Consider the following 18186-nt stretch of genomic DNA (forward strand, 5'->3'; position numbering starts at 1 on the left):
CATGTCTGATGAAGCCCATGCCCCTGCGCTCCAAGAATTTCTGCATGGACCTATTAAGCCTCCTACGGGACCGCTCTACCGCCGCCGGGGACCTAGCCCCTCTCCAAACCCTGCGGGGGACGATTTCAGACCACCAAACCTCGCATGACCCCGCGGCTTGGCTGATGGCCTGTAAGTCAGATTGCATTGACAGTAGCAGAGCCCTCCTCCCCCTGGCAACCAGGTCATTACCCCCCAAGTGCAAGATGATAACAGTGGGCTGGACCCCTGCAACTGCCAGGCGCTGCTCAATCATGCCGCGAGCTTCACTCCATTTCATGCCCGGGGAACCCAACCACACAAGCTGTGTAGTGCCAAAGTTCTGCGACCAGTTCCTGTGGGCTGCCCAGCGTTCCATCCTCGAGATGTAGGAATGGCCTACCATCCATACCCGGGGACCTGCCAATAAAGCGATGAAACGGCTTTTAGGTAAGCGTATCTTTATTGCACACACAAAAAGATGCATTCTTGACAATGGACAAAAACAAAACTTGGAGCGGGAACAACGCTCCGGGTTGTGCCACAGCATTACGGACGGACATACTTCTTGAAACAGTCCGATTCCCAGCGGCCTACCCCTTTTACTCCCTCTGGGCCCAAGCCGGCCTTGGCCGCTGAAGTAGCAGCACCAATCCTAAAGGAGTGCGAGGAAAACCTGCGCCCGCACCCCGCTAGACCGGCTCTTGCCAGTGAAGCTCCTAGTAGACGCTCAAACTGAAATTTAGTGAGGGGGGACCCGTCCGCGTGAATCAGAAAGGGACCAGGAGATTCTGGACGCGAAGCAAGGTATTCCCTGACCCAGTGAACCGGGCAGTACCTGTTATCCCCTAGGGTCTGTAACACCACTGTCTTCCCCTTCCCCAACTGGTCAGTTTTGGATCTGCGGATACGTAGCTCCAGTGCTGTGTTGAGGGTCACATCCGCAATCCCCAGCGCGCAATCAGACAAGTCTTCCTTAGATTTGGCCACCAGCTCGCTGACCCTGAAAGCGCCAAAGAATGCCAAGCAGAAGGCTGTGGAAAACAAGCTGGCCTCAAACGGTGAGAAAGTCACCAGGGGCAGCACATCTAAGAGGAGTTGGAGGTCTCTGTATTCAATGGGTGCCCTAGTGTCCGGTTGTCTGACCTCCTCCCTGGCCCAGCCCTTCAGGGCCGCCCTGATCTTGGATGATCCCGCGGGGTCGCCCCTACCATCTAGCTTAGCATCGTGGCGCACCGCTGGCAAGTGACCGCTGACCCAAGAGTGCGATCTGCCGGTCTCCTTGGCCCATACCACAAAGGCCTCCACTTGATCTTCCGCCCCTAAGGCTGAGGCACCCAGCGCCTCTCTCACAGCTCTGAAAGTCGCTAGCTGCGAGTCGTATTTCCGCCGTGTCGCCGGCGCCAGGGACCTCTCACCCATCTTCCTCAGTCTTTCTCCCACTGAAGCAAGCGCCAGAGGTGGGCCGGGAATTGTGTCATCTCCGCCCTCGCCCGCGGCCAGGCCTCCCGGAACCGGAGCCACTGAAAGCGAGAAAGAGCGTCAGCTGCCACATTCCGCACCCCCGCGATGTGCCGTGCCCTACACTCGACATTGCTGCGCAGGCCCTCCCTGACTAATTCCCTCAGTAGGCTCAGGACCAGCGGGCAAGAGGCAGTCAGGCCGTTGATGGCGTGGACAACCGCCATGTTGTCCGACCAGAAGACAACCTTCCTATTGCTCAGAGCCGCCCGCCAGAGGTGCAGTGCTACCACAATTGGGAAAAGCTCCAACACTGCCACATTCTGCGTCACCTTCTTCTTCCGCCAAGCATTGGGCCATCGCATCGCGCACCATTCATCCCCCAGAATCACACCAAAACCTTCCCTTCCAGACGCATCCGAAAACAAGCAGAGCTCCTGACTGGCTATCCAAGGGGCCCTCCAGATCACCGTCCCGTTAAAGTCCCTAAGAAATTCCGCCCACATGGCGAGATCAGCCTTCAAACCTGCGGTCAATCTTACAAAGTGGTGCTTCAGGGTCACCTTTGCCGTGGCCCCTGCCAGTCTCCTTGAAAACACTCTGCCAGCTGGAATCACTCTCGCTGCAAAATTCAACTTGCCAATCAAGCTCTGGACAGCCCCGAGGGTCGCTTTGTCCTTGCCCAGCAGCGCCTGGATGTCCTGTAACAAGCCCAGTACCTTCTCGGCGGGGAGCCTCGATTCGCCCTTTACCGTGTCCAGCTCCACTCCGAGGAAGGTCAGTACCTGCGCAGGGCCCTCGGTCTTACCTGGGGCAAGGGGAACACCCAGGAACTCTGCCAGCTCTTCAAACCGACTCAGACCCACTGCACACTCATCCGACCCACTCGCACCAAAAAATAGGAAGTCATCCAGATAGTGGGTCACCTGCGTGATCCCGTGTAGTTCCCCCAAGGCCCACTGAAGGAACGAACTGAAGGCTTCGAAGTAGGCGCAGGATACGGCACAGCCCATCGGCATGCAGCGATCATAAAAGAACTGCCCTGCCCACTTGAAGCCTAGCAGATGTTGACTGGCTGGATGAACCGGGAGCAGGCGGAATGCGGATTCAATGTCCGCCTTCGCAAGCCACGCCCCCTGCCCCACTCTCCTGACCATGTCAATGGCCATGTCCAGGGAGCAGTACACTACAGAACAAAGACCCTCGTCCAGCCAGTGGTTCACCGAATTTCCTTCAGGGTAGGACAAGTGGTGGATCAAACGGTAGGCGCCCGGTTGTTTTTTCGGCACCACCCCCAGAGGAGACACTAAAAAGTTGTCCAGGGGCGGGCCGCTGAAAGGACCCGCTACCCTACCCGCTAACAACTCTTTCCCCACCTTTTGGTCCACCACTCCGGGCAAATCCCTAGCTGATTTGAGGTTCCTAGCATCTCTAGACTCCATTGGCCCATTGTAGGGAATCCTGAACCCATCGATAAACCCCCCCGCCAGGAGCGGTCTGTCCCTGAGCAGTGGATACCTCCTAATGAGTGGAAGGATATTTCCCAGGATGATGGGTGAAGGACCTTTGACAGGGGCCATGGCGCTCTGTGGTGAGCCTTGAAAAGCGGGGTGCATGACTGGTGTGGGAGGGAGGGGTGCTGACAGGGAGGGAGGGGGCCCGGGTGTGATCTCAGATACGGGCGTCAGTCTTGGTCGCTGCTGTGGGCTGCGGGGCGCTCTGGCTGGATGAGCAGGAAGAGGCGGGGTGCTGCGCGCCGCACTTGCTGCAGTTGTGTGTGAACTTACATGACCTGCCCCAGGTGCAATTGCCCCCATTGTAAAGGCGGCACGTCCCAGAATTGAACCTCCTGCCCTGCCGCTGGCCCCGCCCCCTGCCACCCCGAAAAGGCTGCCTAAAGGAGCGCTTGGGGAAGTAGTCTTTCCTTTTGTCAGCTGCCTCACCCTGCCCTTTATATCCCTGGTCCTTCTTCTCCCTGGTGGGGCGGCACATGTGTTCTACCCAAAGCTGAATTTCTTTCTGGTCCCACCCCAGGTCTGGGCATATGGCCATTCTTTTCCTGAAATCCTGGTCATAGTAGAACCACCCTAACCCCACCGAGAGCCTCGCCTCCTCTTGTATGGTGCTGGCGTACTGCATTAGGGCCTCACTCTGATCGGGGAATTTTTGCACTATAACCGCTGCCAATATATTGAATGCAGATGTCCAGTTTTCAATGGTCTTGTCCGGCCACCGCTGGTACCTGACCCTCTCCTCCTCCTTGCGGCCCATCTTCCTCGTGTCCACCCCAGCTGACCCATGCATAAGTAATGTCAGGATGTCTATATATTCCCTCCTCCAGATCCCTTCTTTTGCGGCCTGCGGCACCAACCACGCCAGGGAGCAGCGGCCCGATGCCAGCGGTGCTTGGGTAACGAGGGGCTTCGGGACCTGGGTTACACCCTCACCGCCGGACGCCGCCACAACTGTTGATGCAACGGGCGCAGGCTCCGCGGCACCGGGGGTGGGTGGTATGGTAACCGCCTGTGCGGGCGGGGGGGGTGCCGCCGCGCAGGCCGGGGGGGTGCCTGCCGCCAGGCTTGTGGAAGGGCCGGCCTCCCCTGGTGTTGACAACCCCAACGCTCCCCCCCGCTCACCATTGCGTCGTTCAGTGGTTGTGTTCTGCCCAGCCCAAACTTGTAGGACGGGCGCCTGAGCCGGTGAGAGGGCCAGAGCTGGCGGTGCGGCCAGCGCATCGAGGCGGCTCTGAAAAACAGACATGAGGCCAAGCATCTGGTCCATGGCTTTACCCATCTGGGCCAAGTCAGTTAGTCCTGTGGCAGAATCGTGTAGCGGTGTAGTTGCGACCACCGGGAGGCCGGAGCGTGGTGCGGTCGCCTGCCGTTTCCTGGCCGGCTGGGCCTCCGGCATGTCTTTTGATGTGGGCTTGCGCACCCGGGTGGACCTCCAGGGCTCAGACCCGGATACGCTTGGGGCGCCCTCGGAGGGGGGGGGAGTGACTACAACGCCCAAATCCTCCACCCTGCGGCCCTCCAGAAAACCTTGGGCCCACGCCGTGCCCTTCTCTCGGGCGAACGCCATAAAGTCCGCCCAAACCCCTTCCTGTGGTGCACTCGGCTGCGTCTCCTCGACCGACGTTTCTTGTGAGAACAGTGGACCCGGTGTCCCGATGTTCTCCATGGCGATGCTCCGACAGTACAGCTATGTGCGTCCCTTAGCGCCTTCGCCTCCGGTCCTAGCCCTATACTCGCGGGCGCTCCCTCACCGATCTGTAATTTGAAAAAAGGAACGGAGATTAGTACAATGGCAAGCATCTGGCGTACACACAGCATCTTAGCAGCTACCTGGATAGGCCTCCAGCCCAGAAGGGGTGAAGTAGTTAACCCTCAACCCCCTTCGCAAGCACCCAATGCGCCGGCTACCCTGCGCAACGCTAGAAAATCACTCCGCAAGGGGCCTGGCCGAACAACCATCATCCCTGACCGTACCGCGTCAGGTCCTGCGGCCACCTCCAGGGCGGGGGCAATCCTGCATGTGCTTCCCCCCCCCCCCTGGGGTCACCTGAGCATGTGACCCACCGAGCCAGCATGTCTGCTGGCCTCACCGGACTGCACCGCGTGAGACACTTGATGTCCCGCCCCCCCGCTAAGATACAATTCCGACAGGGAGGAGTGAACCCAGGCGTAGCGCCTTGGACCCAGGTTGCCACTCTCAGACCTGACGACAGCGTTCTTGGGACTCGAGCCCCTGCCCTATGAGCGCCGCAAGAACAACGACTAGCTGCACCCAATGTACACACCTTGACGGTGCTCAATATAATTTATCAGGAAACCTGTACAGCTGTGTACATATGCGCCAATGTACGGGAAAATTGCGCCCTGGGTAATGACTGTGTGCAACCACGCCATGATGAGAGATTGTTGTATTTATTTCGGCATCCCCCACTGCAGTGCCGGGCCCCCATGCCGCACTCTGAGTGGAGCGAACCCCCCGTGCACCCCATCCACGCCAGCGCGATGAAGCAATCCTTACCTCGCGCGCGTCCCGCCCCCCATCAGTCTGGGCGCTGCCTGGCGGGGAGGCCGAGGCCGCGGGGCCGGGCGGACGGGGTGAGATCGTATTACCGAGACCCGGCCCCGCAGCCCCCCCCCCCCTCCCTCGCAATGTGTCCTACCTGCTCAGGCTATGCCTGCCCTGCCTTACAGGTTTCTAGGGGCGAAGAAATTGAAAGCCGCCGTGCTCGGTGGCGAGAACTTATGACGCGCACCTGCCCTGGCCCAGGGCGTCGGCGGCCCGCCACAGCATCCGGGCTCTCCCCAAAAACGATATTTATTTTATAGCAGAGTTTTAAATAGCGTGACCTCGCCCCGAATCCAATCGGGTATCAGAGCGCAATACATAGCACCAGTTACATTACTTGAGAACACACATTCCTGTATTTTTGTTGGGTGCGGGGAGATTAAGTGATTTGCCCATAATCACATGGGGTTTGGCGTCGTTACCGAAACTCGAACCCAGTTCCCCCATGCCCTTCGGAAGCTGAAGTCCGACAGTCTCGCTTCCCCAGCTCCGCGGGTGTGGTGTTTAAATCTGGGCAGTTTACTCACCCTCCCCACTCCTATGAAACGTGTAAAATTTATCCCGCGCTACTCATACGCACCCTGCGAACCCTGTGCCCCGTCCCACTAAGGGCCCCCAGTAGCCGACTGGGTTCAACACAACTCGCGTCAGCGTACCGGCCCACATCTCAACCTGCAGGCCGGAAGCATAAGCATAAGCCCGGGGACACGAGAGACGAACCCGGGGCCACCCGATTGTGCGAAATAATGTACTGCCGTCATGAGGTGCTGCTGGTGGCTGAACGCGCTACCTGCCCCGTGCATAAAACCGGGGCCCTGCGCGATCCATTCTCTCTCCCCCTACCTCCCCACCGCGACGACTGACCCCCAATTACGCTACGACTTAGCCAGGGCGCCGCCAGCTCCCCACATTCGATCAACTCGCAATGTTAATACCTGGTACGCACAACACTTAAATTGGGAAGGTAGTCTCAAAATACCCCGCACTACACGCGCACACGGGCGCTCCGCTCTGCTCAACGATGCCTACTCCCACTCCCCGGTCCCCCGCTCGGAACGGCCGCACTATGTAAGGGCAGGGATACCGGGGGACGACCCCGGGGCCTGAGACCAGCGCTCTACCAACGAGCTCCAGGCCCTGCGGGTGTTGAGCGTGGCCAATTGCAGCGTACGGCCCCTGCCGCTCACACCCCGCCTAATCTAGGGCCAGTCGGGTCTCTCTAAGCCGTAATTATACAACCGTTCATGCCAGCCCGACATCCATCTTGGCCAGCCTGCGTCCCGGGAGGGTTCGAAAGCGCGTCACGATATTGCCCCGTGCCTGCAAAAAGGGGGGGGGGGGGCAAAACGGTAGGCGGAGGGTACACTCACCGATACTGGGAGGCACGGCCCGCACGACGACACCGGGGCCACGTGTCCGGGCCCGGCCGCTACCACTCGAAATATTCCGCACCCATCCGGTTCCAGACTGGCCCTCCACTCGCTCTGCCCCCCCGCAATCGCGCCACGACACCCAACCCATCCCCGTATTGCCCGCAGGGACACGGGCCACTGCTTGCGCCCCCCACACCCATGGCCATCCGGGCCACGTCAACCTGGTCATGCCCAGGGACAGGGCCGGGGTGGGGGAGGTTAGCAAGACTCACCGGCGTAGAAGATCTCCCGGAAGGCACGACGACGCCGAGGGGGGAAGCCGATCCGAATACCGACGAGAAAGCGTGTCCAGGTTGGTGAGGCTCGAACGCGTGTCCAGGCTGGTGCGGCGCGCAGGAGACAGAGGAGGAACTGGGCGAGAGAGCCCACTAAGTAGGGGGGTAAGCCGCGCCCCCCGCCCCCCCTGGCCCGCCTCCAGCTCACATGATAGGGGGTCTTACCCAAGTGGGCGTAGGCCTCGCGCGCGACGGGCGGCCACTAGAATGCTGCCCTGCTGATGTCCCACTGCTTGGGACGCGGGCAGCGGCATACCATGTAGAGCACGAGTATCACCACCACTCACTCCAGGGAATTACCACGTACAATATACACGCTTTTTGTTAAACCATGATGCTTTTAAATACGTTTGCTAAGTATCGCTAAACAAACATGCTCTTCCTTTGTCAGTTTTTACCTCTTTGGTACCTCTTTTGCTATATCACCATTGCGTGATTATGTCCATAAGTCTCCTTGGTTTTCTCCACCTGGCTCAGTACCACTTCACTTACAACTAATGTTTGTGACACACTACACATCTGAAATTGTATCTTCTGTTTACTTTTTGTCAGTTACAGGTACATTCCACCTGTGACCAAAAAGCAAGTTACAGGTACTTCTGACCTGTGACCAAGAAGAAAGGTGAGTCAATGTACCACCATTAATAGGGTTTGGAAAGTTTCTGTGACCCTACACTCTTCTGTAGGTCCTGAAGAAAGCCCCCCGACCCCTCCTGGACAAAGACACAGGGCTGAAACATGTCGACCTTTGACCTTCACAAGCACAGCATAGTGCCACAGAAAGCTAATATTTCTATAGTAGCACCTCTTTGTTTTTAACCTTGCTACCACGCCTTCCGAATAAAGTTTGTTCAAGAAGCAGAGTGAAGCAATTTTATCTCACTTTCCCCCACTTTCACTGTACTTCTTCAACCCTATTCCTGGTCACTACTGCTAAAACCAGTGGTCTAAACCTCCAGGTGGAGGAAAAGCATTTCAAAATAAAACCCAATGAAGATGTTTTCACGTTTTTAGAGGCGGAGAACCAAGATATATAGCCCTTGCTCCTGTACGTGTATATTCTCTTATGTCAAATATTAATGTTAATTCATTTGATATATTTATTTTAAATGGACAATAAAAAAAGTTACAATATTAATAACTTAATTTAAATTAAAAATGTAAATATTTTGAATATATTATATTAAAATAAAAATACTTTTCTGACATTAAAATAAAAAATGCTCCCACCTGAAGTAAAAAATATGTTTTTTCATTATGCAATAAAAATTAGCAAAAGTGATGAATACAATGAAATGCAATTTAATTATTTGTATTAAATATTAATGTCACATACATTTTTACTTTGAAACCGATTGAATATTTAAAAAATAAAATTATTATTGTTTCATTTAAAGGACAAGTTTAACAATAAATGAAACCTATTTATATTTTTACATAGTTTAAATGATTGAAATGTTTTACCATTAGTTTTATTCTAAGTCCCTAAAGCGATTATTTTCTTTGGGAGTGTGTTGCATTACCAGTGGTTGGCTATTTGTGGTGTTGGACGTTCTCTACCTCTAAGCTGGAGTACATTTCCAACTGTTTTGGGTCCCTTCTATCTGCATTAACTATAGACGAGCAGTATGTGAATGACAATGGGCTTACCTTTTTGTGAGGGGTTGTTTGTTCCTCTCTAAACCTCTCCCTAGCCCCCTCCTTATCCCTACCTTAACCACTCTCCTGTATTTGTAAGTACTCCTCATTTGGCAGCTACTCCTCTCTGTCCCTCCCACATTTATCACTAAAACATATACTTATGTGGGCGAGATCGCCACAGTCTGGTGTAGATCTTCCCACATAAATGCTAGGAGAGGCAGAGACCTCTGCACACAAGTATTGGAATAGCATTTTGTAGTACATTAGAAGTACTGTTTTAGTACTACTAAACGTAGTACAGAATTAAGTTTGTGAATAGGCCCGTATATGTTCAGAAAGCTTCAGTGGATAGTTAGTAATGCTGCACTTGTTTTAATATGATATGACCAGAGATAAGACACCATTGTTAACACAGTTGACAAATATGAGTGTGTGGCGATCAACCAATCCATGTTGTGGAGCTACGAAAGGGAAGCAGCACTGAATGTTAGACACTCTTATACTAAGAAGGAATTTGTGTAAATGCAATAGCATTACATAAGCTTAGCCTGGCAGGGATCACCAATGCCCATGCTGTACTGGTTGGTGTTAAAATACTTAATTAAAAACAAATCTACAAATACATATCCTGCATGCACACACCTACCAGGGATGGGCTTAAATCTGGTTTCACTATAGAAGATTGACTCAGACACTGCACTGTTGGGAACTACACACCGACTTTTGAAACTGTCATGTCTAGTCAGCCAGTGTCTAAACCCTAAGACCTGACATATGACATTTGTATATCAGGAGACAGGGGTACCCTACCGGCTCAGGTCCCCAGGATAAGATCATTCCTTCATTCCCATTCTCCTTGTCATATTAGTCCCTTTAACTCTGAGGATTTACTATGTGTGGGTTTGAACACCTCTACCCATAGTTTTTTTTTATCTGGGCCATGTTTATAAAGCTGCAGATATTTTTTTACTCTTTTCTCTCTGATTGAAACGTAGCACCTATGCCAGAATACAAAACCTCTATCTTACCGAACTTTCCTGCCGGTCCATCGTCATACCTGATAGGTCAGCTCCTTGACGCGCCTCTCGTACTTTCTCATGCCTTTCACAGTCTCAGCTCCACGCTTCTGCTCGGCCTCCAGCTCATTTTCCAGCTCCTGTAACCGGGTCTCCAGCTTCTGCACCTGTTTCTTGCCACACTTCATGGCGATCTGCTCGGCCTCATCCAGCCTCTGCTGTAGGTCCTTGATGGTCTGCTCCATATTTTTCTTCATGTGTTCAAGGTGGGCACTGGTGTCCTGCTCCTTTTTAAGCTCCTCTGCCATCATGGCCGCCTAAAGGATAAAACATCAAAGACTCAGCCACTTCACACTAGGGTAGCTGGCCCACACTGCTGAACAGTAAGACTAGACCATGGATCAAGGCTGAGAGGTGGACCCTTACGTCGGTGATGGCTTTCTTAGCCTTCTCTTCTGCATTTCGGCACTCCTGGATGGATTCTTCCACTTCTGTCTGCAGCTGAGAAAGGTCTGCATCCATCTTCTTCTTCTGGTTGATGAGACTTGTGTTCTGAAGGACAAACATAAACCAGTTAGAAAGACAGCAAAAAACTAACTCATTAGAGCTGGTAAAGGGAAATCATTGTCTGGTGCTCTACGTAGCCATTTTGTTATCTCATCTTCAGCTCAGAGTGACTGATCCTTAGCTTCCTATGGGATATGCCATGGGTGTAAATAACATGTTACTTACCTTCAGTAATGCCTTAGCTGGTAGAGAGTCTTTCTCTTTATGATCCCTAAGCTAGGATTGCAAGTTATGCTCCACCTCTTAGAGCTCCCAGTGGTTCTTCAACTGGGAGTGCAGGAGCTTATCCCTCTCTCTGAGCTCTACATAATCCCTCACATGGGAGTGCACGGTCTGCTCCCTCTCTCTGACTGAACTCTCTGTGGTTCTTGACTTGAGACTGCAGGTTCTGCTCCTCTTCTTCGAGCTTCATGTGGTTTCTCACCTGAGAGTGCATGGCATACGCCTTCCCGCTAAGGTCTACGTGGTCCCTCACCTGAAAGGGCAGAAGCTACTCCCTCTCTCTGAGCTCTTAAGTGGTTCCTCATCTAAGACTACTCCTCTCTGAGCTTCATGATGTTTCTCACCTCGTAGTGCAGGGTATAGTCCCAGTGGCGTAACAAAAGTGTAAGGGGCTCCTCTGCAATGTACACAGAGGGGGCCCGCTCCGGATTTTATCCGGAGCACTCAGACCCAAGTACTGTGCTGAGGGGGCCCCCTGCAGCTGCCTCCCGCACCGCAGGGGATGCAGGGGCCTGTGTTATGCCCCTGTATAGTCCTTCTATCTAAACTCTACATTGTACCTCACCTGGGAGTGCAGAAGCTGCACCCTCTCACTGGTCTCGATCAGTTCTTGTTCTGCCAGTTTACGGGCCCTTTCTGTCTGCTCCACTACTGCACGCAGCTCTTCCAGCTCTGCCTGCAGGAGGTTATTCCTCCGCTCCACAATGGCAACATTCTCCTTCAGGTCCTCATTTGCTCGAACCACGTCATCCAGATGTATCTGAGTGTTCTGAAAGCAGAGGCAGAATATGAAAGGACTTTTATTTATTTTATTTATTCTAGATTCAGACTTCTAAAAGCCTCTGCGAGGGGCATGTCTACAGCAGATCACCACCAAAACACTATGAGATGCAAGGTGTGAGGCATGTCCAGATTATGAAGGACAGAGCTACCAGCATAGCCCTCTCTAGCAGTGTGGGAGGCGGGAGATGGGGCATGTCCAGGGCACATATAACAGCACAGCACCCCATGACACAGTGAGGTGAGGAAAAAGTAGGGCATCCAGGGTTCGAAAGAAAGCCTGAGCTATACAGCACCCCCTAACAGATTTCAAGGTGAAAGGGCAGTGCTCCAAGGAACTTTGCACCCGTTAACAGCAGGGGGTGCCAAAAATAGAGGATGCCCAATTTACAAAGCATAGGTCCCAAGCAGTACTAGAGCCCCTAAAGAAAACGAACTGGAGGTGCAGCGCATCCATGTACAAAAGCCACACTTGGATGCCTTTATGAGATTAAGGATTCACAAATCATCTAATAGAAAGTCTGAATAAACAAGTGCTCAGAGCTCCCGGTACCTTTAAGTATCCCTGCAGCATCTTGACTTGTTTCTGTGCCTCGGATGCCATGCGGTTGGCCTGGCTGAGCTGGATCTCCATCTCGTTGAGATCACCTTCCATTTTCTTCTTGATGCGGAGGGCTTCATTGCGACTGCGCGTCTCAGCCTCCAGCGATGTCTGCAGCGAGTCCACTACCCTTTGATGGTTCCTCTTGGTCTGCTCCATCTCTTCGTCCTTCTCAGCCAGCTTCCTCTCAAAGTCTGCCTTTAGCTGGTGAAGTTCAAGCTGAGCCCGCAGAATCTTGCCTTCCTCGTGTTCCAGGGATGCCTGTGGAAAAAAGACACCAAAGTGCACAGTTCCTGAAAAATCACCTGTCCAAAATCTTATTTGAAGGGTATAAAGTGATAAGGAGGAAAATCAAGCAATTGTGGCAGAGAAAGATGCAATATTGTACCTGCATCTGCCCAAAGAGAATCATGTCTTGGTGATAGTTATATTCAAATTGATGTTTTTAGGTATAGGCCAAGGAGGGTCTTGCCTCAACACCCGAAAACAGCAAATCTCCTTTGTATTAATCTGGCAGAAGGTATCACCCAGTCTGTAGGGTTTCCTACCAAGTCTGTGTTTCTAAAAGCTCGGCAAGAAAGCTGGTGATTGTTCCTCATGCTATCTACATCAAAAGGAAAGTAATACACAGCTGGTCATCATGCTATCTGATTTGAAGGACGATAATTGTCCCTCCACTTTATACCCTATGGGTGGATTGAATGGTCATAATGTGTCAGAAGCAATAAACGGTGACAGCCTGTGGTGCTATCTCATTTGAAAGAAATGAAAGGTCCCTAAGCTTCCCTCATGTCAGTCAGTCAGTCAAAGAACTTTATTCGGTTAATTAAAACCATAAAAGCAATACATAGTACATAAAACAAGGTTAAAATACAATTAAACAAGTTTAAAGGTGATTGCCAATCCTGGATAAAAAAACATGTTAAAAAAGGATTTACAAGAACAAGTTTAAAAAATAGATATAGGGAGTACCCATTTCAGTATATTTTAAACATTCCCACCAAATTTTTTTTATTTATTTTTTTTTATTTTTTTTTTGCAAGTGTCAGGTTTGGTGGTTGATTTTTGGGACAAGTCTTGTTTTATTTTGTCTAACGGCTGCTACCAAAAAACAAGCTACACCATATGTGACCTGTACAGAGTTCAACATCTGTAGGTATAATAGAGCCGGCCGTACCTGAGCAAAGTTTAAGTCTTTCAAGATAGGGAAAAGAAATTTTTTACGGGCCACCAAATAATGTTCACAAAGCATAACTAGGTGCAGAGTGTCCTGTGTGGAAAAAAAATCGCAGGTGCAGGGTGGGGAATCTTCTGGAGTACCCCACTTTGTGTACGAGCCAAGCACAAGATGTATCAGGTTGAACCTGAACCTTATAAGTAGGAAACGATGATATGGTTTGGTTACATATTTTAAATAAGGTTCCATAGCCATGGACGACGAAAGTTGGTAAAATGATCTTACCATTGGTTTACAAAGCTCAACCGTTTCCCTCTCAGCCTCCAACATATTTCAAAAGTGCTGCTTGACCCACCTTACATCCTCTTTCTTAAGATTCTGTGGAAAAGAGTACATATCCGGGCGCCCTAGCCTAGCGCATGCCGCTCTAACATACGCCAGCCACGGTATGCTGTCTGCTTTATCCAGAGTCATACAATCTTTGAGAATGCAATGATTCAATGTGATCTCCTCATTTGTCCAGGTTTTAATCCAACATAACAGTGGGGACATTTTTAAGAGATCAGTGACATGTCCCAAGCCTATTTCGTTATGGATTGAATATGTAGGAGATGATTTCGGGAGTGATAACAAGGCTCGTATAAAATTGTTTTCTGCAATTTGGATGCCTGGGGCTGAAACGTAGCCCCAAATATCTGCCCCATAGGATGCAATTGCCACACATTTGGCTCTATAAATACGAGTCATGGCTTCCATGGGTCTCGAACCCAATCTTTTGGAGAAATGCATAAGAGCTGTGGTGGATCTGCTAACTCCATTCTCCTTTAGTTTCAGTTGGGCACCCCAAGTTCCTTTCTCGTCAAAGGTGACTCCCAAATAGCAAAAGAAGGGTACCCTCGAAATTGGAGAACTGTTACAGCTGAAGGACCTAACCTTCATATTTTTCTTCCGTGAACCTGTAACCATAACATGAGATTTAGCAGTGTTAATCTTTAGGTCCAAGGCTTCCATAAAACCACCAAAGTGATCTATTAGTCTTTGCAGGCCCGTACCAGTCCGAGCTATAAGGACAGCGTCGTCCGCGTATAGGAGGACCGGAATAGGTAGCCCCCCCATACGCGGCATGTCCAAGGTAGCTGAGTTCAGGGATTTCCCCAAGGAGTTAATATACAGTGTGAAGAGGAGAGGGGCCAGGATGCAGCCTTGTCTGACCCCTCTCCCTGACCTAAACTTCGCCGTGCATCTTCCTTCCCTTGTTACCCTAACAGAGGCGGACAAGTTTTGATGGAGGTCGTGCAAAAAATTAACCAAAGTAGTGTCCAAACCCAAGTCACGCAAAATAATCCACAATTTTGAACGGTTAACCAAATCAAAAGCAGAAGATAAGTCCATAAATCCCAAATAAAGAAGCCCCCCCTTCACCACGGTGTATTTGCTAATAATGAGGTGAAGGTTTAAACATTGGTCCATGGTCCCTCTATGTGCTCTGAAACCATACTGTAGTTCCGAAAGGATCCCGCTCTCCACAAGCCAATCCCCCAGTCTTTGCAGAATGACTCTGCCCAGGATCTTAACGGCCGAGTCCAACAGGGAGATTGGCCTGTAGCAGGCAGGGTCCCCCCTGTTCCCTTTCTTGAAGATGGGCACAATAATAGAGGTAGACCAGGAGGAAGGAAAACCAGCTGCAGGTATCGCATTGAAAACATTGGTTAATATTTTTGACCAAAATTGCGGATACTGGATGTAGAGATCTGCGGGGACCCCATCAGGTCCCGGGGCCTTGTGTTTACTTGTGTCTTTACTCGCCCTTTCAACCTCGGTGGTGTTAAACTCCATAACCAGGTGGGATGAAGCATGGGCACTGACTGGTGAAGTTAATGCTGTGGATTCATAAATCTGTTTGAAGTGGCCTAGCCATCTATCGTCTTCGATCACACAGTCCATATCAGTTTTCCCATCCTCGGAAAAAAAAGGCTGGTTCACAGTGGCCCAAAACTTTTTGCTGTCTCTCAATACATCAATGGATAGTAAACTATCCCAAGCTTCCTCCTTAATTTGGGTTTTGCGATTAATAACTGCAATTTTGTATTCCTTCCTTAGGTTAGCCACTAAGGGCCTGTCTCTGGGTTTATATTTAAGTGCTTTCAGCAGGGCACTGTGTTTTAGCGAGCATTCCTTGTTAAACCATTTGTAAATCTTCTGATTCCTTTGTGCGCCTGGCCTTGGCTCCAGGTTCTTAGAGATCCTTACACATATCTCCTCATATGCAGCGACTACATCGGAGCCCAGGGCGGTTGGATCTAAGCACACTGCCATATTAGCCTCCGACTCTTGGGCTAATGTTTGGAAGAATTGATCAGGGACAATCATCCCCCATTTTAGACGCCTTCCCTGGTCCTTAGTCGTCAAGTCTTTTGAAGCTGCCACGCCTGTCAATCTACTGGTCCGGAAACAGTCTAGGTCCAGCATTAGGAGGACAGGATGATGATCACTGAAACTAGCAGTAACAACCCTATACTCACATGCCTTTAACAGGACCCCGGTTGATACAAAAATATAGTCTGACGGTGTTGGCGTCTCTCCCAATAAAGGTTGGGGCTCTGGATTCCTTTTTGCCCCGATCAAATTCAAATAGGTTTAAGTTCGCAAGGAAAGTCTCAAGACACTCACCCTCGTTCGTGTGTTCGAAATGGGGAATGCCCTCGGTCGGTAAACCCCCATATCTATCGTTATAGCAATCTCCCTCACAAGGGTGAATGTTAAAATCACCCAGGATTACCATCTCTGGGACGGAAATGCAATCTTGTCTATAGACTGACAGGAAGTCTAACAGGGAGGTCAAATGCTCATTCGCGTAGGAAACCTCCTTGGAATTATAGAAATTAATAAGCAAAAAATTTTTTGTATCAGGTAGAGTCCACTCCACAACTAACGTGTTCATGGGTGCCGAATCTAGTTTTTTAAAAACCCCCACCAAGTCCAGAGAACACAGTGTGAGTAGGCCACCCTTTGCTCTCCCTCTTGCTCCTGGAACTGCTGGAGTAGAAAAACTGCGGAAACCATCCAATGAAAAACTTGTGGTGGTGTCCCATGTTTCTTGGATTGCCAGGATGTCGTATTGTTTTACGAACCCTTGCCATATGGGATCTAGAGCCTTTACATTTAAACCCGCCACATTCCAGGTGAGAAATTTACAATATAGTGAATCTACGTTAGGAGGGGTAAGCTCTACCCGGCACTCGCCCTCCGCCGGGCCTTTGTCAGGCGTAGGAGATAAGTTTAATTTAATCAAGTCCTCCGTAGCAACATCCTTACATGGTTGAATAGGAATAATCTGATAACTCCGTCCAATTGACGAGCCCTGTGTTTGTCAGTCAACCCAGTCTGTGGTTGACAGGCATTCAAAGCGATTGGCTATTGGAAAGTGCAAGGGATTGTCTAGACCATTTGTAAGCTGGTGGTAATAATAAGGTTGGATGTGATGTGGACCAACAAGAGGACCGCCTTGGCGCGGTCTACCTCTTCTGCTCCTTGCCAGGTTCCATCCCGCATCCCACCCCTCCGCCCACCCAAGGGATTGTATTTCCCAGGGGGGATTAAGTCTCTGTCTGGATTTACGGTCATGTGGTCCTTTTAACCAGCTCCATCGATTATCAGCTTGATTATGTGGTAGATAAAAGTAGGAAAGAGGTCTAGCAGTCACCGTGCTCGCCTGATATCTAGGGGATCCACTACTACAAATAAAATCTACAACCTCCGTATTCTCAAAGGTGACCACTACGCAGTCCCCTTGTAGGTTTTTTCTGTTGCCTCCCACCCACGGAACTCTCTCTATCATTAGAATATTGCTCGGTATGTTTGGCGGGAGGGGATAATTTTTGGATAGCCAGTGACATACTTTGTTTTTAAGAGCCTGGTACGATTCTACTTCTGATGGAGGGATTTCAGTAACACCAGTGAGAATGATCACGTAGGGACAGGCATCAGGGGGAAGGTGAATATTTCTGCGGGCCATGCCCTTGGCTCTGTCGGGTGCATCAAGATTTAGAAGCTGTGATAAGCAATCACTTGATGTAGCCTGAGGGGTTGGATTAATTTTAATTGTTTTCTGGGTTTGATCTGTTTTCTGAGTTTGGTCAATTACAGAGGGCTTTGTTTTGGTGCCAACCTGGTTTGGAGTGTTACTAGGTTTCTTGGGGGCCACATTTTTGGTCTCCAACGTTCTGTTAACAGCCACCGAAGGCTTGTTGGCCGTTTTAGGTGGGATGGTGACCTGGGCGGTTTTGTTGTTCAAGGTAAAACTAGGGGCACTTATATCCTTATGTATGTTTTTTAGGACAGTTTCCAGGCAGCGTAATCTAGCCTCTATGGGTTCGAGCAATACTTTTAACATATTAAAAATAGTGGTGTTATTTATGCTTGAACCATTCCCCTCCTGTGATGGTGATTTTGCTAAATTACCAACTTCCCCGCTCAGCTCCAGAATTTCCTCCAGACTTTGGTCGATGATAGTGTCGTCTGGAAGGCTCAAGGGTAAACCACTCTTAATAGAATGCGGTCCCCCTGTGGGACTAGGTAAAACTACTGGCAATTTATCCATGTTAGGGAGATTAGGGGGAATTCAAACCTTCTTTCCTTTAGGAATGGATGGTTTATTGGCCTTTCGATTTTGCTTGGGGATTGCCCCTTCTATCCGGCCCCTTTCGTTTGTAGCGGATATGGTGTTAGAGGTGTTTGACTCACTTTGTTGCGCTCCACTCTCTGTTAGGAGATGAAGGTTAGGAGAAGCCTCCAGATCCTGTAAAGTGTTTGAAGCATCAAGATCCCCAGTCTCTCCAGTGCTATGTACTAGGGCCTGTATATCTGTCCGAGAGTCAATGTTAGGTGTCTGTGCCTGTGCAATAAGGCCCAGGGA

General features: G+C 50.6%; 1 protein-coding gene across 1 annotated transcript in view; it reads right to left on the reverse strand.

The window, feature by feature from the left end:
• Positions 1-18186, reverse strand: part of LOC146870723 (myosin-7-like) — a gene marked incomplete at its 5' end in the record, with an annotated part of 160975 nt that overhangs the window by 7752 nt on the left and 135037 nt on the right. The window contains 4 exons of the mRNA XM_085644017.1: positions 9966-10241; positions 10351-10476; positions 11279-11482; positions 12047-12355. Coding sequence (XP_085500143.1) covers positions 9966-10241; positions 10351-10476; positions 11279-11482; positions 12047-12355 — 915 coding nt within the window. The remainder of the gene's footprint in view (positions 1-9965; positions 10242-10350; positions 10477-11278; positions 11483-12046; positions 12356-18186) is intronic.

Source organism: Triturus cristatus, chromosome 1_1 (genome assembly GCF_964204655.1).
Source record: "Triturus cristatus chromosome 1_1, aTriCri1.1, whole genome shotgun sequence".
In the NCBI taxonomy this organism is placed as follows: domain Eukaryota; kingdom Metazoa; phylum Chordata; class Amphibia; order Caudata; family Salamandridae; genus Triturus; species Triturus cristatus.